Source organism: Opisthorchis viverrini (genome assembly GCF_000715545.1).
Source record: "Opisthorchis viverrini unplaced genomic scaffold opera_v5_126, whole genome shotgun sequence".
Taxonomy (NCBI): Eukaryota; Metazoa; Platyhelminthes; class Trematoda; order Opisthorchiida; family Opisthorchiidae; genus Opisthorchis; species Opisthorchis viverrini.
In genome coordinates this window covers 653318-676244 of record NW_008751787.1, presented here as the reverse complement: position 1 = coordinate 676244, position 22927 = coordinate 653318, and the positions used below count along the sequence as shown (strand labels likewise).

The 22927-nt window shown below is 41.2% G+C and overlaps 1 protein-coding gene across 1 annotated transcript; it reads left to right on the top strand.

Moving 5' to 3' along the window:
• Nucleotides 1–4012: 4012 nt before the first annotated feature.
• Nucleotides 4013–10851, top strand: T265_06363 (hypothetical protein; the record flags this gene model as incomplete). Its single annotated transcript, XM_009171604.1, has 2 exons — nt 4013–4165; nt 10528–10851. 2 exons carry the CDS (start codon nt 4013–4015, stop codon nt 10849–10851), a joined length of 477 nt encoding a protein of 158 aa, XP_009169868.1.
• Between the last annotated feature and the right edge of the window lie 12076 nt (nt 10852–22927).

Below are 22927 nucleotides of genomic sequence, written 5' to 3'. Positions count from 1 at the left end.
CTACTAGCCGGGAGGTCGCGGGTTCGAGACTCTTCGGAGTTTCGTGAGATGCGCACTGCTGATGATTCCCAATAAGGATGAAACAGCTGTACAGTGCTTCTCGGCTTTTCAGCATAGATTGGCTTCACTTACAGGACGAAATGTCAGGCTTTACTTTGATCCGTACCTTCATGTGCCACCAGATGATGAAGGTCTAACATACAATTTTCAACTAATTGGTGTATATTAGATCCGTTTTGGGGCAGAAAACAGAGTTTGTTTGATATGTTAAGTGATCACGATGCTTGCTGTAGAGTTTGTTGGTGCAACCAGTCCAAAGAGACAACCCACGAAAATACATACTTACTTTTCAAGCGAATAGTCCGTAGCTTTCACCACTCCTTAGTCGCTACCTTAATCACGTGCAACCAGCACCGAAAAACGAACGGGTAAAATTCAGGTTAGAAAGACTTTAATTAGAGGATAAGAACCACGTTGCGAAAGTTCACGCTCTAAAACAACCAGAGGCTGTAATCACCCAGCGACGTCACGGAATATAGGTAGCCAGGTGCATTGCTTGGTTGTTGATCTGTTCGCCGGGTATGACAGTTGGAAAACGTTGTAGTTGCAAACTGTTCAACCCCAATCGAGGTGACACAATCAGTGCGGACTTTAATGAGTCCTCGCTCAACTAACAATTCATCCATTATCTACCGTTAAAAAAGCCACGTGATTCGATTTCCTGGATGATATGGTACGTCAAATGGAGCCGAATTTCGTTGGCTTGCTCATAGTGTGTTTGCAGAGAGTTGTCTGTGGTTTTTAATCTAATCTATTATTTAATGTGGTTAAACTCAAATCTCTTTGGCCACCCTATCTATTTCAAACGACGTCTTCACTTAGTAGTGTGGGAGCGCATGCCCAAGCACGCTTTCGTTGGATGAACATGAGTAGTAGATATGCCTTGAGGCGATTCTACGAAAACCAAATGAGGAGATAAAAATGATGTCATGGTTACCTGAAAATAAAAATCAAACTAAACAGCTACAAATCGTGAAAAACGACTGGGAGTATTTGTTTCCGTACCAAGGTTAATAGAGAATGAAATCGTCAACCATATTCGTTCAAGTCCATTGATTATTTTCAACGTTATATCCTGATTCCACATAATAAAATGAAGACCGTTTGATTGACTGCCACAGGGTTTATCCAAAATTAATTTTCCTAATCTCTGTTCACTGGTGCCCAGCTTCAAGTGATTCCTGTTACTTGACACTGATTTCATTCTGAATGGAATATCCTCAATTTTATAGAAGATCCTTTCAGAACCTAGGAGTCAAAAATTTAGAGCAGACAATTTTAGGTGGGCATTGTTACACTTTGTTCCCAGGATTTCTTCTGGAGACTTCGAAATAATTTCTGAACCTAGTCAACTGCCACCTTTTTAGTGATACGGCAAAACTTCGATTTACGCATTTTTCATTCATCTTTGAAAAGTAGTATAGGAACAACCTAGTCTGCTGTCGAATTGGGGCCAACTTTATTGGCATGCACCCACGCCTAGATGCCGTCGAGACATCGGTTTATCAGGTTACGCCTGAGCAGTCAGATTGCCGACCTTATCAGAAACGGCAACATTCAACGCTATATAATTTGACAACCCAAGTTACTATCTCATAAATGATTGAGATACGCTTTAAAGAAGATTTTTGTGTGCCGCAAGTGTCAACGTGAGGTACTTCGTATCCATATCGCACAAGAGCTCATATACTCGCGAAATACATCCGTTTTTTCCAGCGTTACCAGTGGGAACGGTAAAAAGTTACAGTGTGAACGCTAAAAATTTGTTTCCCTTTATATGAATTTTAAAAATCCTCATAGGATCTGCCTTATTAAGTGGACAATAAGCTTGGAACGTTAGAAAATGCAGACAACCGGTTATATCCGTATAAGGGACCGCTGACTACACTGAAATTTGGAAAACAACTAGGCAAAATGGAGATATTCTTCGAGAAACTAGAATAAAAATTCTCGGCAGTATTTGGAGTCTGTATCAATAAATGACCCCATGATTCCTGAATCTAATTACCAATAGATGCGGTCATTCAGTGGAGGGGTTGCAGTACTTCAAGTAAAATAGTTGAAATTGATGTGTGCCGTTTGGTTTCAAACTGGGTCGCTTGAACACGCTCAGGATATCAGTCGGTCGGAAAGGTCACCTGAATCGAAGTACAAATAGTTTGTTATAGTGGCAGCATGAAATACTGTGTTCCGTACACTACCGGCTTTAGTCCGTTGTGTTTGTGAAATCTTCTATTGGAAGTTCATTCCGTACTGCATGTCAATACGGCACACAGAACTAAGTGACAAAATAAGAACGAAGTGAAAAACAAAGCCCATTTTCAATTCCAGCGCATCTCCTAGAGGTCATCGGTTATCACTGTTGCACACGCTGCAGAGGCAGAATGTTTTAGGTTGTCTACAATGGTAGGCAAAGGTAAGAAACAGTGAACAGATCCTTGTCTTATTTATCTTATTGTGCTTCGAACAAATGCTCACCTGATACGGTTTCTGTGTTTCAGTAGCTAGTAAAAGATTTGAAAACAGTTTTAAAAAAAGACATCATTACTTGGAACTGAAAGGGTTTTCGAAAGTTGGGGACCAACAGCAATAGCCGATACAAACAACAGAACCTGACCGACGTCTAGCGTTTTGTATGCAATTTCTGAGGTTCAAGTTGGACGTTCTCATGTTGAGTGTAGGGTGACTTAGTTAAAGCGGCCCCAAACAGCTGGTTAGGCTGAAAAGCGCACAACTGCATCAAGTAGATTCATGATATTCAGCGAATTTGAGCATAATCTATCGTTGACCGATTGCTTCCATAATAGCTTCTAGCATGAAGGGTGTCAATAAACGGGCATGCACGTTCTAAATACTGTGGAGAAATGTTGTTGCAGGCAAACCAGGCGAATTTGTCTGCTGATGAAGTTCTACACGCAGCGGATCCGAGGGTGGTACTCAACAAGGCAACAACTGACAACATGCGGTACATTGTCATCTAGGAAGGTTGAATTTGAGGGTTCGATAACCCGCAGTCACCATGTTTGGAAATTTTCGAAATTTAATGGATTTCCTGTGCTGGTTTTCCCATTTTCCGAATTTTTCACTCTGTTAGCCGAGTTCAGTTTAACCAGGATATAGGCCATAGCATCACCTGTAATTTCACGCTAAACGCAGTTCCAGGTTGACAGTTCGAACAGTTGATATGTGGAGGGCCAGTCTTATAAAAAAAGTAGTTGTTTCCATACCAAGTGGCTCAAAAAGTGGAAACGAGCCTACCCAGCACTTTAGGATTTTACCTCACAGCCAGTTCGCATCCTCGTTGCCAAAGTAGCTTGGCAGTCCATGCAGCATCGCTGTACGCACGCACAGTGTTCAGTGAGGTCGCATGTACTTCTTTCGATTTCAGATTTAGTCACCTGAAAGTGGTTGTTCTTACTCTTATGAATCGGAACGAACCGTAATAGCTTGACCGTTGTGGATGCAAGCAAATTTTCTCGTCTTAGTTTTGTCCAAAAGCCAAGATCACGAGAATTAAAAACATTGGCAAATGACAACATAGATCCATTGACTTTTCCTTTAGCAGCGGGTTTTAGTGCACCCACTTCAAATGTCGAAGTAATGGTTAAAAATATCCAAAGAGGAGAAACAGGGGAAAGCAATAACTAATCATTATAGCTTATTTTACAGCTCACAGACAGAACACTTTTGGTTCGATTCGAGTTCAGTTCATGCGCCAACCGCTATCCACCACCAAGAACCTGTTTCGGAAAAAAAATTCGAGGAGGAATCTGATCCTAGCTCTCGGACGGGGAAACAATGTAAAAGATGGAAGATTTGCGTGTTCTCAAATACCAAGTATTTTATGGGGAATACTCAGGGGTACGGAAACCACCAATGAGACTGGTTATGACAATTAACGCTAAAATGCCCTAGAGGCTAAATTCCGAATCCTCCTGTTCGATCCCTAAGGATGCGAATTAAAAAAAAGACAAACGACCTACTTTTCGAGAAATACACTCATTTGCAAATCAATTTGGTTTCCACGGGAGACTCAACTGAATCTCCCGTTTATGATGTTCTACAACTAAATCTGCTGCACACAGGCCGCCTCATGTTTCAGTTGGTACGATATTCGTACTGCGCATATGGACACCATTAGTAGTACTAGTAAACTACCCATAACCAGTTGATGTCATATAACTCTGTAAAGAGAAATATCTGTAGGCGTAAACTTCTGACGATTTCTTCCTAATAGAATTGACCAATGATAATCGAGTAATGGAGCATTGCAAAAGGGTGCTGAAAAAGCATTTTACTTGGAATGCAACTATCACATTTCCCCGTTTGGAAGTTCATAGTGCATTTGAAAAGAGTTTCCTTTATGAAAATATAATGCGATATCTCGAATATCGTGCCAACTGAAACATGAGGTGGCCTGTTTGCAGCACTTTCAGTTGTAAAATATCATAAGCGAGAGATTCAGTCGAGTCTCTCGTGAAAACCAAATTGATTTACGAATGAGTGTATTTCTGGAAAACAGTCTAATTTGGGTCCAAGTGGACAGAAACTCGGAGACTACACCTACCTGATGAGTCTCAAGAAGAGCGAAACCGGTGGTGGGCTGTCGAAGAGTTCTCAGTAACCTTGTGAGTAGTTTCCTTCATGAAAAGCAGACGACCTGTTTTTAATCCTCTTACGTCTTTTGGTATGAAAAAGTACATTTTCCAACTCGTACTCTTGCCCGTTGTGCGACTTATTTATTGAAGTGAGGGTGTTGAACGACCTAAGAGTATACGGCTCCTCGCAAAGCTGATCAGAAATGAAATGCACTCATTGAGATCGAACAAATTCTCGTTGAAACTAACGGCCGACGGAAAGATAGATTATCTCGAGAAATCTTGTTAAAAGACAGTCAGAAGACTGTCATTAAACATGACGCTATTATGTTAGCTAGATTGTGTTGAAGATGAACTCGCTTATTTCATTCATGGAAACCATTTACAAGTTTTACATATCTTCGACATTACTTCGAGTTTGAGCCGATCAAGCCCTGAATTTCCTTTCAGTCAAACTTGCACAACTGCCAATCCATTGCTACGCTCCAATGAGTTCCCTAACAACGCACTGATGATATCAACTCGATTGGTGATAAAACGTTTGCAATCAGATTTCCCAAATCAGCGAATAAACCAACGGCCATCTACGCTACCTAAGCTACCAACATTTCCTCTAAAGCACATTGGGATATATTGAAAATAGAATCAGAGGAAACATGAGGCGGCTTAAGCGCTGCATAAAAATTTGAAAAATGACCCAAACAAAAGATTCAGCAGAAATAGTTGTCGTGCTGTCGTAAAAACCCAAAGTGGTGTGAAAACGTACACATTTTTCGAACACCACCTAGTAAAACTTCAATATCAGTCACGAGCGGTAAATAACTTTGCCGTGGGTATACATTGTAGTGGACCCCGAAAGCCCTCTGTATGAAACTGAAGAGATCCCGCAACCACATTCTTGTCAGTTTTTAGGTTGTGGAAACGCATAACTCAATTGAATGACAGGTAAAAAACATCTGATTGAAATACTACAGAAAACACAATTTTCACAAGACGTTCACTTTTCATCATGATGCAAACTCCACGGCCTCATGTGAAATGACAAATCTCTTCTGAAGAAAAGCTATCACGTTATGAACGACGTCTCATCTATCAGATGCCTGGGATAGTAGAGCCCCATGCATCTATGGGTAAATTATCTGCTCCAAAAAAGTCCTAATTTTTCCCACGCAGAGTCGTAATTTTGCATAAATTCCGACATAACTACACGACATTTTCGCCGCACGCTACATAACTCCGGACTATTGAGCTTGCTAACGACGGAATTTGGTATAATATATGTTCACGAAAGGCGTAGCCTGTCTGGAAAATAGTCGCTGACACGCACCAACTCGTGTCAATCTAATGGCTCATCTGCTCCAAAATTTTTCTCCGCAGTTTCTGTTATCTGCCAACCAAGAAAATGAGTTTCTTTGGATATTTGGAGCAAGACGAAAAAAGTTATTTGGGCTTGTGTGATAAAAGTTCGTTGGTAGCTTATCTTCCTGGAAACAGTCAAGTGTTTTGCCTAACCTTTCATGATCCACCTAAATATCTAAAATCCTGTCTGAGTTTGAAATTAAGGTCATCATCATCATCATTGACAGCATGATATCGGCGTTCAACACCGATGCTTCACTGCCGTAACTGAAATTAAGTTGCTCTCCATTGACTCAGGAGGTTGCTGAATCAACCTCGCGACGGCTCGTTTTTTGGGACGAATTACTTCCGATTACCAAAAATGAAAGCGACTACTTCCTTTCATGAAGAGATATTTTGGCTGTCCGAGAAATGATAGGCGTAATCTGCGCAGAAATTACTGGAGTTGCATTTGTAAGGGTGCGAAGTGCGCTCAAATTACATCCTAGCGGTAGCCCGAAATTGGAACAGGTGCTGAGCAAATCAGCTACTGACGTGAACAACAGTGTCCATTTTCTCTATAATTCTAGGAAGTATTAATTTCCTGTGATCAGCCTTCGAGGTTCACTGTTCCGACTCAATGGGCATTCGAGTTTATCGTTGAACGGACATTGACTGACTTCAGTTAACTATTTCACCGAAAGAATCAACCACAGTAGATAAAATAGTCGGATAAAGCTGACTGGAACAAGAATCACACGTTTACGGTCGAATAAAAGCACTTCGAAGAATTCGTAGGCAGTTATGTTCGTTTGAAATTTCTGCTACAATGCTCAGGCAAATGATTTCCAAGAGTTAAACTCAAGAGTCTAAATAAGAAATTAATTCCTCGCGTTCAATGAAAATTTCGATATTCGGTGTTGTTAAGATGGATTCTGATCAGATGGTCAATTGGTAGATACAAGTCTAGTGCGGATGCCTACACGAGCATTCTAGACAAAGAAGCAAGACGTTGACAGATGAAAAGCAGACGCATGTGTACGCCGGACGAGTTTTGGCCTTATAAAAACTGCCTTGAACTTAAGCACTCTCAAAAGTGAATGACATCAAATCTCTCCAAACCCTCAAAATTCCTGCCACCATCGTGCCTTCAGGGGATTGTGTACCCAAAAATGAGATATTTCATAGAAGATTGGAGGAAGGCTAAAACAGCTTCCAAAACGGCAAGATATCATCATGGTGGACCACGTCGCGAGAAATCCCAGCCCTCAAATCTGCAGCGTCGTAACACAAAGACTAGGTATACAAAACTCGTCCAGCTGGAACCCGAAAATGAAGAGAACAACAAACCCTTAATAAATCAATATTTTGATGGTGTTTTGGGATGGAGTGATTTTACTACAAGATGTATGGTGTTGAAAATTATACCCGGTTTCCCCACCTCTTCAGTCTTTATGCGTTTTGACAAACTGTATCAAAATATAGTTGGGCCGGCCATTAAGTTACACAAAGAACCTTGGTATTTGCTGACCACTCTCGGAGTGACAAGAATTCTACTGATAAACATGAACTAAAGTGGCCGTGCAGAAATACCACAACTGTGCTCAAGACGAATGGTTATATTTTATGGGTAAAGTTGGAAAGTTGGCAAAACACGCACATTGTTAGGTTTCCTAGGAACCTATAGAATTTATCTTACTTTTCCCGGACAAATGTACAGATCTCAAAATTTTCTGAACATTAGAATTCGTGCCCCAAAAAGTTATTTCTCTGGATGCGAATTCTTTCAGAAAAGAACCTTACATTTACATTTACATTTCAGACGGAATCACATGGTTGCATGAGCGACAATGCTCTAACGAGGTCGAGGTCTGTGGTTTGGCGTTCAAATAAGATAAGCCTTCAGGTCACCACCAGGATATCAGCTTCCTCAGTTAGACTGAGCGGATTAGTGCCGCTGTATTGCATCGTTGCGCATTTTGGCATGAGGTTCTATTTTATCGCGTAACTGCCTGATAAGACATGACTAAAATGAAGGTCTGGTGAATGAAATAAAACAAGGCTGCGTGAGAAGACTGGGGATTGGCCTAACAGAGGACATCAGCGATAGTTTTTTCTTTCAAATGAAAGGTTTGCGTGGAATGTTATCGGAGCAAGAACGACAAAGTATCCCACGGACCAGTATTAACATAAAGCATTTATTTTGAAAAGTTTCCGGATTCCAAATTCACCAAGTGGTTATGAAAACTTCTCAAGAGTTTTCATTTCTTGACGTAAGACCATTTTATCAGGAATAAATTCTATCGTAGTGCAAGCACTATGCAGCGAAAATGGATTGTCTCAAAAGACATCCCTTGCGTTCTACTTCATATATAATAATTCATTCTATGCCGCCTTGGATCACTCTTTGCTTCCGCTCCTTGTCTGTCACGAAGGTTTTGGCAAAATAAATGGAATACTCAAAAGTCACTGATGTACGAAACGAACATGCAATGGTTGACACTGTCAGCAACAATGACAGGCAACGTTAGTGCCGAGGTGATGGCAACTTTTTTTCACCATCCTCCTTGCGAGAAAAATAAAACTATTCGCCTGTTTGCTTTATCTGGTAATTTTATTTAGTCACTTTGAAAACGGATAACTTCTATTAAGTTGTGAAAAAAATTTTAATAAATGGACTTCATTCTCTTCTACATGTGAGAGACGTTGAGTACACTTGAACCCGCTAATGTTTATCACAACAGAGGTTTTTTGCCCTTGATTGCAGTCAGCGCCTGCTTGTATTCGAAAATAACAAACTTGTGTATCATTTATCTTGGATGCACTATGAACTTCCAAACGGGAAAATGTGATAGTGGCGTTCTAAGTAAAATACTTTTTCAGTATTCTTTTGCAATTCTTCGTTAATCGATTACCATTGGTTACTTCCATTAGGAAGTGATCTTCAGAGGTTTACGCCTACAGATATTTCTCTTTGCCGAATTACACGACATCAACAGGTTATGGGTAGTTTGCTAGTAATACTACTGATGTCCATACGCGCAGTATTGTTATGTCTTGTAGATTTATACGTGTCTCTGTCCCCTTCGTCGTAGAACCTTTGAATGTGAAGAGTCTATTCAAATTCAGATATTTACTAAATATATACGAAATTTGGTGATCAAATATACGCACAGTCTTTACACAAGAAGCCACCGTTGTACTGGATCCTGTTCCAATCAACTACAGAAATGATTGCCTTCTTAAATATAAAACTTGCTTTATTTTTTATTATTAAAATGAACTAATCTGACGGATTTACCTGAAAATTCCCATTTATTGGCATTGCTCCACCTTTTCTAGACGATGCGGTTGTTTTTTAACAACCTACTCCCCACGCTCACTAAAGTGATCTCCATGCGTATCATGAGCAGACTATGAACCGACCGGTATAACCACTAGAGATTTAGGTATATTACTCGCAATTCTCAGGTATGCATTCTACAGGAGTGATATAACATACAGAAGAAAGTTCTCATCGTGGAAGGAAGCGTGCATTCATTGTCGTTATTTGTAAATTTCAATCCCAGTTTCGGTATGAAGTCCGTGCTGCAGATGAACGCAAAACCGCCATGAAAAACATCTTTTCCGACGGCATACCAGTAACCAACCATCCAGGCTATATGGAGAAAACTTTGCTGCTTACTGGCTCTCATTTATTTCCACCAGATCTTTCACAAGATTCGTTCGTTCACTCCTGATGAACTCACTACAGACGAATGGCGCTTGAATAATGCTGGTCTGCCGCCACGTATCTTAAACGAGAGTGAGAACAAATTAGTTAGCTCTTCCAATTTCACAATGTCCGCTTATATACGGCTGTTAGGAAGATTCTGGATATGTTCCTTCAACTTCTAATTGTCCTTCGGCAAGAGCTATCCTGAGTGACTGCCAAGAAAGGTCATAATTGGAGTTTCTGATCTATTCACTCATCCTGCTATCCTTCTCTTAGCGCAGCTGGCGTTAAACTAAGTTCGATTCTTGAGTTACCTGAAATGAGTGCCCGGTCACTTAGTATCGGGCGCACATTTTGCGAGTAAACATTGATCGTGATTAACAGCATGACAAGCGGGTCCTTGGAACCACAAACTTATCTAGCCGTATCAGCAAGGAGAGGACAGTGCACCTAAAATGTACCCTATATTTGCTATCACCTTTCACATGCGCACAGTATGATGGATGACATTTCCACGAAAAATAACCCTCTGGTGTCAACCAAACCAAAAGTTATTTCTGCTTGCATAGATCCCGCTTTTGTTTACACATAGCAATGGTCTCAGAAAAGCTCAGAGCTCTGCTGAACACGACATCGTATGCGATCGCTGAATCGATGTGACGCTTGCTCTCAGCCGGCCTACTGAAAGTGACGAACTAGGCTATGATCCTGTTTGGATTTGTTACGGTGTCGATGTAACTGATTGGTCCAAATGTCTTCGTACTCTCAAAACTACATGCTCTCCCCACCTCGGTCTTGCCTTTCCGTTCTGTTTAGGTAGGCGGTCGTATAACCCCAAGTGAGTTGGTAGACAGCGTTGGATTTGGCGTCGGCCAACCCAGCCGCGCACAGATGATGTCTCCTTGCGTGGTGACGAAAAGTTTGCAAGTCTATCGTCTAGCAGAACGCACAGATCAACTGCTAAATGACCAGCTAATAAACTCACCCGATCCACCAGTATTTGGACACACTGAAACAGAAATGTACGACGGACTAACCAGTGAAATTACGTCAGCACAGGAGGACGACTGTTCGAACGAGAGTGATGTGAATGTGTATCCCGCAACCGCCCACAACAAAATCTACGAAAACAAGCGATGACCATACTATGCATTAAAACAATAGGGTTGCACACTGCACTATCAATCAAGTTTTCCATTCAGTATTTTGTAAGAACTTTTAGCACCCTTATAGATGTATCTTCAGAGTAATAGAGCTATCTCTTATCAATTTAGGCAGCTTCTTATTCGTTGTGGTAGAATCATTCATGATTTCCCATTTCTCTTGAAGGCGAACCTCGAAAAATCTATTCATCCAAAAAACATCCTTCGGTTGCGCCAAACGTTTTCCTCCTGTTCTTCAAAGAGGCATCTCACTCCTAACGCATCTCCGCGCGTTCCTCTGAACGTAATAATTTGTATAATTAATATTTCTTCGTTGGCTTACGGCTAAATGGAGAAATTAGGGTTGATTCCTTAGATGTTTTTGCCAGGGAACCATACTTGACTGGAAGGTTTAAATGAGCCGTCAAACACCCGTTATCATTCCTAATGTATAATACCGAGTAAACAAAGGAGCGTTTACCATATAGCTATATGTTTATTCAGTTCGCTTGACGCATGTTATTCGTTCAAGTTTGTAGTCGTGTGTACCAAAATGCACCACTGTTTATTGCTTCGACGGCAAAACATCTGTCAGATATTTGCACAGATGCAGGTCGGATCTTACCCCGGAAGCCAACTAGGTCAGAAAACGTATTTTTTGCCCCAAACGGCCGATTTCACGCAGTCACAAAAATCGGGAACAAGTCGTTCGGTCCTGTTGTGTATGTTCTTTCGAAATCTAATTTCACCAAATAACGTTAGGAAGCCAACTAGGTCAGAAAACGTATTTTACGCCCCAAACGGCCGATTTCACGCTGTCACAAAAATCGGGAACAGGTCGTTCGGTCCTGTTATGTATGTTCTTTCGAAATCTAATTCCACCAAATGACGTTATATAGTCACATCACTCTCGTTTGAACGGGGGTGTTCCTGTTCTGGCGTAATTATTCCGATTAGTCCACACCAAAGGGAAGCACGGGACTCGAGTTTCGTCCTTATTAGAGCTCATCAGCAGTGTATATCCAAACCCCGTGCTGGAATTTGAACTCCGGAAGTCCTGATCGGCGGGTCAATCGATCGCCACAACCTGGACAGTTACTTGGTCGTCGTTCGATGAGTCGGGCACATCAGTCACATCGCTCAAGCGTGATCAGACGTGAAAATTCAGATGCGTCCAAAATGTGTTGGTGGGGGTGTTGGCAACTTGCTCGCCTCGCATGTCAAATATCCGGTGTTCAGATCTCAGCACGGCCATTGGATACGCACTGCTGATGAGCTCTAATAAGAGCAAAACTGGAGTCCATTGTTTCTCTTTAGTGTGAACTCACCGGAATAATTACCCCAGAACAGGAGGACGACCGTGTAAATGAGAGTGATGTGAATAGGAACAAAATCCCTATCCCGCAAAACCCCACAACTGGTAACAAATTTTCGTCTTTCTGTGCATCCTTACAAACTTTGGTGGACTCAGAGGTCAGCGATAAAAGTTCATGCTCACTAGATGATCACATTCATTTCGAAAAAACAAAAATACATTCAAATAGGAGAGCAACTGTCTATGATCAATTGACCTTTTGCGTGAATCACTGAACATGTATTCCGAGTATTGACATACCATTTCCATGCACCAGACAAAAGTATGTCCAACTTACGAAAACGACATAGGCCCCGTGAAGTTATCTGTGGTATGAATTCGGTTGACCGGACATAAAATTTTGGTCAATTACTGGTACATTACATTTGTACGCCTCCAAATCCAATTCTAAATTCGGAAAATTCGGTCCTTCAGTCTAAAGGCCGCCGTATTTGGTCCAAGGATAGGTCCCTGGCCGGCAAACAACAGCAACAGCCATGTCCAAATAAGCTGGATGGGGGCGAGATGGCTCAAGTGATTAGAGCGCAGAGAGTCCGTGGTTCGAACCCGACCTCTGCCTCTCGACTTGCCCAGTCTAGGCTTGGGCGACCTAGCGGTATCCTAGCCCTCTTGCAACCTTCGGGTAGCATGGCACCGAAAGGGTGCTACAGATGAACAATTTTTAAGCTGTAGGCATTAACGTTTTTCACAGGTAAATGGTTAAGAAGAAAGAAAAGAAGGTAAAATAGCTGAATAAAATTGAGTTGTACAGCAATCAGGAGACAGAACCGAGTTTCATGAATTTACCGTAGTCATAATAAAGTGCTCGCTGCTTGACAGCTTTCACGTACAAAAGTGACATCCAAAAGTCAGCTTGTCAAAAACTCATAGCACTCTTGTCTAGAATTCGAAATAAGTCTGATGGTAACATCTATTATTCACGAGAACTGATCATCCACGGTTGACGTCCCGATATATCGATTACTTTAAAAGTGGTCTGATGTTAACACTCATAAGAATGTCAAGTCGTTTGGCTTGCAACCCATTTCAACCACTTGCCGCCTGGTGATGATAATGGCAATCGTGCTGGATGGTTTATCTTAGTAGCTGCTCCCGCGAATTGGTTCTAACAGAATTCGAAAAGCTTCAACCTATCTGTACTCTTGGTACCCTTCTGTTCCATCTATGTGTTTGTCACCGCAGCTACAAAAGAAATTGTTGCCTCCCGGCAAGCCAAAAACAAGAGCTGGAGTTCGATACCCTATATTGTGAGGCTCTACTTTCCAGCTAAACATCCTGCAGTGGAAACGTCAAAAATGCAAGTTACGTTTCCACCATGCATATCATCGGCTTTTCCTTCCATTTCTAACTATACAACCTTCAAGGCTCAACGAATAAAAGTTCAGTGAAAGTTAAATATTGATTGGTTGTGTACACAGACAACCGCACAAAAGAGTGGGGTTAGCTGTCAAAAGACCAGTCGTCGCACAAGTAATCCTTGGGCCAACGTCACATTTTTAAACAAAATATCTCGTGACAAATATGTCTATGCATGTCAACAAATACATTCATTTGTATATCATTTTGGTTGTCACGGAAGACCCAACTGAATCTCTTGTTTATGATATCCTTCAACTGAATTTTCTGTACAAACACAGTCTCATATTTCACTCGGTACGACATTCGAGAAATTGCAGTATAGTTTAACAAAAGAAACTACTTGCAAGGTAGCTGAAAGCACCTCGATGGCCCATGACCGGTTTTGTCCTTCCTGGATCTCTTCAGGTAGGCGCAGATCTCGAGTTTCCGTCAAACTCATGTTCTACTTGAACCTAAATTTGGCCGGCTTCGACAGATGTACTCATTTGGATTCAAGTAGAACATCATTTTGACGGAAACTTGGGGGCTGCGCCTGAGTGATGAGCCCCAAGAAGGGGGAGAGCGAAACCGGTCGTGGACTGTCGAAGGGTTTTAAGCAAATTCGTGAGTAGTTTCCTTCGTGAAAATCTCCATGCATAGTTGAAAAGCTGAAGAAGCATGTAGCTCATCCCACTTGTGCCCAACTACATCTCTCTTATCAAGAATTTCCAATCTGGACATGAGCTACATCCCGGAAAGTAAAGACATTATCGAATGGAGAAAGCCAAACTTTGCACTTGTAAGGGGGGAAGCGATGTCAATTAGTTGATCCGTTTTGGCTAGCAGTAATCGCATTTTCCAGTTATAGGTGGTTTTGGAAAGCGTCAGCGGCAAGTTAGCTTAAAGAACCGATCGTATGGCGCACTTTCCTCCGATTGTGATTTTATGGACCCATTGTGTACCACCATAGTTTCACATATAGGTACCGTTGTAGGTGGTCGTGTTTGCAAGCAGCTGGTCAATAAATATGATTTATGAGCAACAGATGCTAGCGGTTCGGTGGCGTTCATATACCAGGGCAATCCTGTTGCAACCATGTGGAGAAAAGACGGTGAATCTGTTTTATAATAGCCAGATTTCGTTACGGAATCAGTGAAGATCAGGGTGCTAATATGTATCGCTCGGAGCACGTCGACTGCAATCCATACTCAGTTCGATGGTACACAGTGAATGAATGGCACTCATTTGGTACTCATCAGTTACTACTAAGGCAACGTCGGCACTCTAGGGGTTCCAAGATGCGTAACCTTAGGACGTAATTATGCTATCCTCTTGGTGGAAAATTTGTCAGTCAGTTTGAAATTTCGCTGTTTTGTGTTTTATTTATTCTAAATCGATTGATCAAGAACTAAAATACGGATATATGTTGATCCGATAAGGCAAACCCAGGGCTCCTCTTGAAATATCCTTCATGGTAGAGCTTAGAAACCAAGAAAATCTGACAAAAACCTTTGATATCGTTATAAATGTGACATTTATGCTAGTCAACCGCCCTTAGTTGTACCTAGTAAGACGCCGTGAACGTAGTGAATTCGGACTTTAGCATAATCAACCTGACTTCACCGTAACACACTGCTTTGTGTGCGAGTTCTGTTTGTTTAACAAAAAGATACAATGAAGCAATTTCGGTAAAACAAGACATTTACAAATACAGGCTATGTGAAACCTGCGTACATATTCCTGTACTAAAAGAATGGATTTGAAAACAGACGAACTCGAATAAAATTATCCCAGCTAGAAGATTTCCCGATGATCGCTTCAAAAGAAAGATGAGCTTAATGAATTTATCGAACTGTGCCAGAGTCCGAAGCCTCGCAAACGGGCGAGCTTGTACCGCTCGCATGTTATCATGTCAAGAAACGATCCACCTACCCTCGAAATAAAAGATTTTATTTTGCAGAGCAAGTGAATTAAGCAACAGTGGTAACAGTTCGTGGTCAAACATGCATATGTGTCTTGTTTTTCCGAAATGAGCCTTAGCTCAACTGGCTGCAAAATAGCTTTTGCTATCTTGGAATTTCTACTGGCAAGACGTCAACGTGTCTGACCAGGAATTACAAACACACACACCATAGTGTTTTACCCTTGTTTCTTAAATTTTTCCCGGTCTAGTTGGCCCCAATAGTACCAATGTGTACATCCGAAGCAGAAAACGCACAATGGGAGTCCAATTTGGCTCTCCTAAGAACTCATCGTTTGTTCCTATCGTAGCCCAGAGAGGACAGTGACACCAACCTTGACCGAGGTGACGTGAGCAGTGAAAGAAACTGTGGAAATGTTTGCTTCCTTTATTGAGCAAGCGTTAAGTGCACGGATCTTTGGACAAATGGCCAAAGGAGCGATGACATAGGCTGATATTCCGTCGACTTGTAGTGAATGGGACTGATCGGATTGGCTTCGTTCAGTAGGGACCAGGAAAGCCATTGTGGAAAAGCATCATTGATGATTGAGTCTAGAGTCCTATCTCAAGTGAAGACCATGAGCGCCGAATGCACTTCGTGCGTGTTTAATGCGTTCAGACCATTCATTAGACATAGGTGTTCATTGTTCACGATTCTATTCTATGCCAGTGTAATTTTCAGATAAGATGATAGTGAAATACACTCATTTGCAAACAAATTTTTGCAGAAGACTCACCTGGAACCCAGCTGAATATTTCTAAGCAAGCTTCTTAGATCATAGAGTTCAAATGACGCATTCATCTGCAGTGAACGGATCATTGTGAAACTAACTTTTGAGCAAGCAACCGTGATGTTCTACGAGAGTGGTAACAGGTGGGATTCTCGAGGATTCTCGCGGAATTCCATTACATCTCACACTGGTAAAGATTTCACAAGGATCAGCGTGTCTTCTGGCAGTGTGGACATTCCCTAGGAGTTTAGATAATTGCAAGAAAAAGGTAAACGTCATTATGCATACCGAAAATTTGGTGTTTCCATTTTTTAGAAAAGTCCTAAAGTGTGCTATCCAACTGCGTCGTTCTTGAAACCTGGGTACAAATACCTGCGTTATTAATCCGTGTTTAAATGGGAATATTCTCCAAAAAATTTTCCAACGTTTACTGGAAAAAAACGTTCGCCTTGGAGTGGCAGTTTGCACCCAGGTACCGTTACATTAACAGTTGACCATTTCCCAATTTTTAAGCTAGACGCTTTTGAAATCAAAGCCAATTTAGTACAAATGCTCTGAACGGAAGGTTTTAACTCGTTTAGCCGGTATCAGTTTAACCTGAAGTCTAAGGTGCACCATTCAGGTTTTTCAACCTTGAAAACAATCAGTTGTCTGAATTTTACTGAGCAAAATAAAACCTTGAGCTCACTGGTTGGTATTTGCCCAGAATGTATAGTCAATTGACTGGGCTAAGACCAGTTTACTGCTAAATTTCGGACGGAGTAAAGAGCCATCGGAAGATGGCATCAAAGCACACAAAAAACGAAATTTGCTCGACAAGGATACGAACCTACTGAAAATGCAATGTTTTCACCTAAAACTCAAATCAGAGGGTTTGAAATGCACCCACAGGTAGGAGAGTCGCCATTCACAAACTGAGCACGCTATATTCCGTGCAATAAGTTTAAGCTCCCTTTGACACCACACAAAAGCGAATGTTTGGGCTGAACACTTCCCTTCACATGCTGAAGTAAAATCAAAATTCATGACACAGTTATTTAATAATTTTCGCAATTTACAAAATCTGCCAGCTTCTTTCACTAAAATCCATAGCCCAGAAAGATTAATAGGCAGGCCACTTATCAATAGCCCGAGCCTACGCTACATCTGCCGATGTTTTTGTTCCGCAAACCTTCAATATAGGATGCGTTTGTTCAGCACTTGAATTTCGTTTGCTGTCCAAAGGTTCCAGTATCAATCGCGACCGCTTACGGTCTGTTACACATAAGAGGTGCTGCATTTGTCAGAGGATTTGGACGCTTCATTAAAAGCTGACTAGTTCGCAAACGTGACGAACTGAAACTCAACCAAACATCTGGTTTTGGTATTCCTTAGCTGGATTCTTTGAAAAATTGCTATCCCTTGTTTCACGCCAAACGATATTTGAAATATCGGGGTATTTTGCTCGGGATGACGCCAATCAAAGTTTGGGAAAATTAGGTGTTTAGGTACGAAGCAAAATTGAAGAAGATTCATGACCAGGTCTACTTAATGAGTCTGATAACGGCGACCCGATATATGGCTGCTATGAATTACGCTGTGTAAAGTAGGGTCATGTGGAGGGGAACGAGACAATTTATCTATTAGGATACTAAAGGGATCGGTGGATAACTTAGTAGAATACGGTATAATCTTGTCTGGAAATCGATCGGATGAAAGCACGTTTGGTAGATTCATGTTCAGTGGTACTTTGCACTGAAATCGCAAAAGAAGCATGAAGTTTTCGTCTTCTTATTACTTGGTTTGGGATAAGGGTTCGTATTTTAAAAAGCTGGACGGTTTGTAGGGCATTTTTTTCATTATTATGCTTCTGGAAACCGTGTCTCCCAATGTCTGTCCTACATCTCACGACCCCGTCTCAAATCCCTTTGAATTATTCCTTGTAAAAATATTCGAGGCCAAATTTGTCACACAAAGCCAACCACATATTAAGTTCGACATGATAACCAAAATATTCAAGTATATCGATGCAACACTACTTGTAAGGTGGATGAAAATTCTTCGGCTTTGTGCTACTCACGAGAGAGAAATTCACGATAAATTCAATTCAAACCACCGTTATACGTTTTTAAGTGCAATGGGGTGTGGAATACCACTTATCTACAACCTACCTACCAACTCAATCAACCCACGCAATTCTTTAACGGCTGGGTGAGTGCGTTAGGACTCAGAATCTCTGGAATTTAAAAGTTTCCTGATTAAATTGGTCCGAAATTGTCCCAGAGTAAGTTCAAAGAAAAGTTTCTGCTTGAAAAGTCCTCAGCGGTGGGCGCAGGCGTCGGAGTATGAAACCGTTTGTCGATGAGTATTCAGCAACCCTGTGAGCAGTTGCCTCCAAAAAATGTATTACAATGCCTCAAATTTCGCAGAGATTGTAACATGAAATGGCTTTTTGGCAGTACATTCAGATAAAGGATACCACAAACAAGAGATGCAGCTGGGATTCATTTAAGTCTCCCGCTAAAACCAAATCAATATGCAAGTGAGGGCGTCATAAGAACTACTTCCAACTGCATGATCATTGAATTTTGTTTTCTTCTTGGCCGGTTTCAATGGATGTCTACAAAAATCCCCTGTTTCCACCACCAATCATGTGTTTCTTCATGCTTGAACTTCCAACATTCACAGGTGCAAATGCAACAGAAGCTAATACTACAAGAAGGGTGTGATGAACAAAACCCGGTGAACTTTTATGGTCTTATTTCAACAGAATTATTAGTAGTGTGATTTTCATGCCACTTGTAACGATAGGTGCTATGATCCAGTGAGGATTAACGAGAAAAGGATTACGTCAAGTGCTGCAAACCTTAAGTGCATACTCCTTCCTTCCTTACTTGGGTCTCGTTAACTTAAACGAGCCCACAATACGAACACCAAAGAAATACAGCCGAAGTTGTCTTTATGCGCTGGCATAGAACCCGGGACAAAAGTCTACAGCTAACACTAAGGTACATAGCGCCATGTAGAGGTTCGTATCGTCTAACTACTCATAGATAATGTTGATTTTCGGTCGAGTCGATCCATAAAAACGCCAAGGTTAAAACTGAGGTGGCTAAGTAATTATGCTGCGGTATTTTCTCTTTAACTGCGCGATTTTAGCTACTTTTTAGAAACTTGAATGTGGAATTCCGTTGCCTGCAACTATTAGTGTTCTACGGTCAAAACTGTAGCGTTCTCGTCTGAAACGCAGCATGGTCGTCGTAAGATTTGTTTTGAAAAACCGACATGGTTCTACTCAAGTCTAGAAAATATTTTCACTATATGTCGAAAAACATTTCAGTTTAGGTTTAGTCTAGACCGATCAAACTACGGCAGTTCGGCCTTATTAACTCACGTAAATCTCCTATGGTCGAGTGAGCATGTTAGTGGAACACAGGAACTGTCTGAGGTTAACAGTTGCTTGATTGAGAAATGCTTAATTTGTCCTGAAATTAGTTTAGACGAATGTTTCTGCTTTGAGAAGAGAATAAGGTAAATACGTTGTCAACCATGTTAGCCTAATGCCGTTCTTGTCAAGATAATGAGGCCGTAATACTCCCTATCCACTAAGCAAACTTGAAGTGAGGTTTGTATTTGTCAAACTTAGTCTCTTGGCAACTTCAGTAAAGTTACACAACCGGTTTGTACGGGATGGCAAAATTCTGTATTCATCACATTTGAATTTGTCCACTCAAATCCCATTCACGTTTGTTATTCTGATTTGCAACCATTCCTTGCTGGGAGACCATGGGATGAAAAACAAATCCACTGCTGTGTGACGGCGTGGCGTTCCGCGGGAGCACGTGATTGAAAGCAGAAGAAAGATTTTCTCAACAAAGTTACTTCCACACAAGTTGTCAGTCAAATAATTCTCTCGTATAGTCAGCAACGATGGAAGTGACCAAAATCATTTTGTTTTTCAGAAATTCATGCTAAGCCTTTGAGTTGGTCTCAGATTGACCTGCTGGTGTCCTGAGAATTAGTTCATTCGTTCATTTAGCATCTCTGAGATGCTCGATGCTAGTTGACAAAACAAGACAGGACAAGACCGGTTATTTTCATTTTTCCGTCATTGTCAAGATAAGTTGTGTCAGTTATCGACTTATCCAGATAGGTTACGTTTGAGCACTTGCATGCGTTACATAAAACAAACTATCCTGCGTCTCTGAAAAGGCAACTTTTTTCCAGCTGTCTTCCACGCTCACTGGTCACCGCCGAAGGAAGACTCATTGTGGACATCAGATCCGGTATAGTGTCTGCCTTGAACGTCCGACGCTAAAGTCGTTTTGGGTGCTCAAGCTAAATGTGTTCTGGTTACGACAACACAGTCAAACTCAGATCAAGTTTGGTCCATATAAAAAGCTACAATGAATAAAACTTGTTGGAAAGCATATTGATTTAAACGATATTGACAGGACAAAAGTAGAACATGATTTTGGTACCAAAAATAACCATTGCAGGTGAAAAAAACCTAAGTTTACTGAAATGATTATAGTATACGGTAGCGTTCGGAGGCCGAACATTGACCGACAAACACTCCGAATGCATTAGGATATCTTCGGTTAGGCATCTCTTGGTCATCCAGCTCAATAAGGATGAAAACGAACTTCTTCTCTGCAGTATGAGAACCATACAGGCAAACAACAGAGTCGGTGCGAAATAAATGTGTTCAGGTTTCCAGGAATAGAAGCAAGCCACTCTCCTCCGATAAAGTATAACTTCAAAATATTGAACCCTGGGAAGATTGTACACAGCGGCAGAAGACTACACTATTATCTCTCCATCATAGAAAGCTTTAATACAGTAACCATGAACTCATATGTGTTTGAAGTCCAAATGGATATGGAAAATACTGAGAATCATCTAAGTGAACCCAAGGATAACTGGAACAGGCTAGCAAATCAACCTCCTCAAGGGCACGAAATTGTACTCTCCTTACTGTCACTTTCAGATGCTCAACAAAACCGTCTAGATCGGTTGTTGACATCAAGATTTATCCCCTCTTAATGATTTAATTGGACAATGAGTTTCAACATCCCGTTACCTGCAAACCACGTAATTAGCTACTTATACAAACGCGCTAAGCAATGTGACATAAGTTTCACTCTGCGACTGTCTAGTGATTTGTTGCTGAACATGGCTGTAGGATAGTTATGTATCAAACTGTACCTCAAAGTGATCTAAACTGTCCATCCAAATCCTTATTTGGCCACTTGGACAGCTGACTGTCAACACCACCGGGTACTGTTCTAGAAAGTCGAATTTTAACATTGGCTGTGAAATCCCATCCCGTACGCTAATGCTGTCTAAACTGGAACATTGTCCAAATAAACCACCCCCAGAGTAATGCTTCAGTAATACCAGAGCGGCAAACCTCTTTATGAAAGGCATTCGGTAGAAACGCAAGTCGGTTGTGAAAAAGATGACTCTGAAGCACTCTGGATTTAAACGGAGGCATCTATCAGACCGACTGATATTGTTCAGAAGAACGCCAGAGCCGTGAAGGCTCTTTGAAATAATGAACGTTTTAAATGGACCGCCCAGCAGTATAGAACATTGGCACCCCAGTGTTGCAATGCTATAAGAAATCCAATTGCATGCTGATAGTGTTAATAGAAAAGACCAAGTTGGAGACCACAATCGAGTACAAGTGGACGGGTTTGAAGGCCTTGCTTATAGAGACGATTATAACTTCGAGAGTAGTCACTTCTACCATAGCATTTTTTCAACAACTGACCATGTTGTTTTGAAACTTAGATTTCATATCTCAACCAACTATAAGCCATGTTTACTTGGGCAACTAGAAATTTCCTCCTTGCAAACTTTTTTCCTGACTCTGTGTTGTCTGTTGCATTGCATCTTTAATCCTCGGTTAATTGGATGATTTCATTCGCATTCCGTTCATTTCATCATTCCGTCTGATTGGTTCTACCACACACAGACAGATCGATGGATTTGTCTACCCCCTGCATCTCGACTGTGTGTGTAAATCTAGAGTGAAGTACAAATGATGATGCTTTCGTAAGGGCTCATAAGTGCAGACATATAGAGAAACAGTCACCTGACCAGTCCAAAATAAGAGGGGATAACCGCCAAGTGAAGGATGTTTATTCACTGATTACCCATGACAGCATTTCTTCAACCCAACTTCTATTTTGCCTGGTCTTATATCTGTATCATAGTCGATGGATGGCTTATCAACTTCTATCAGAAAACCATCGCCACCATGAAATCAGATAGAACGAACAGCCAACAAAATGTCATTAACACAATCAATAAAAATTACCCGTAAATATCATAAACGAGAAATTCAGTTGAGTCTCCCGTGAAAACCTAATTGATTTGCAAATGAGCGTATTTCTTGAAAACAGTCCAATTTGGGTTCAAGTAGGACCCATGGTTGATGGACTCTCGGGGACTACGCCCACCTGATGAGCCCCAAGAAGGACGAAACCGGTCGTGGGCACTCGAAGAGTTTTCAGAAACCTCGTGAGTAGTTTCCTTCATGAAAACATCCGATATTGTTCTTGTCAAACTGTGTTAAACCGATATCTGACTACTGTGATGTTGTGGAGGAAAGTTTCGAAGAATTATTGATACATTTATTGTTGGGCAATACCTTTTGAAACCGCTTGAAAAAGTGCACCTTTGG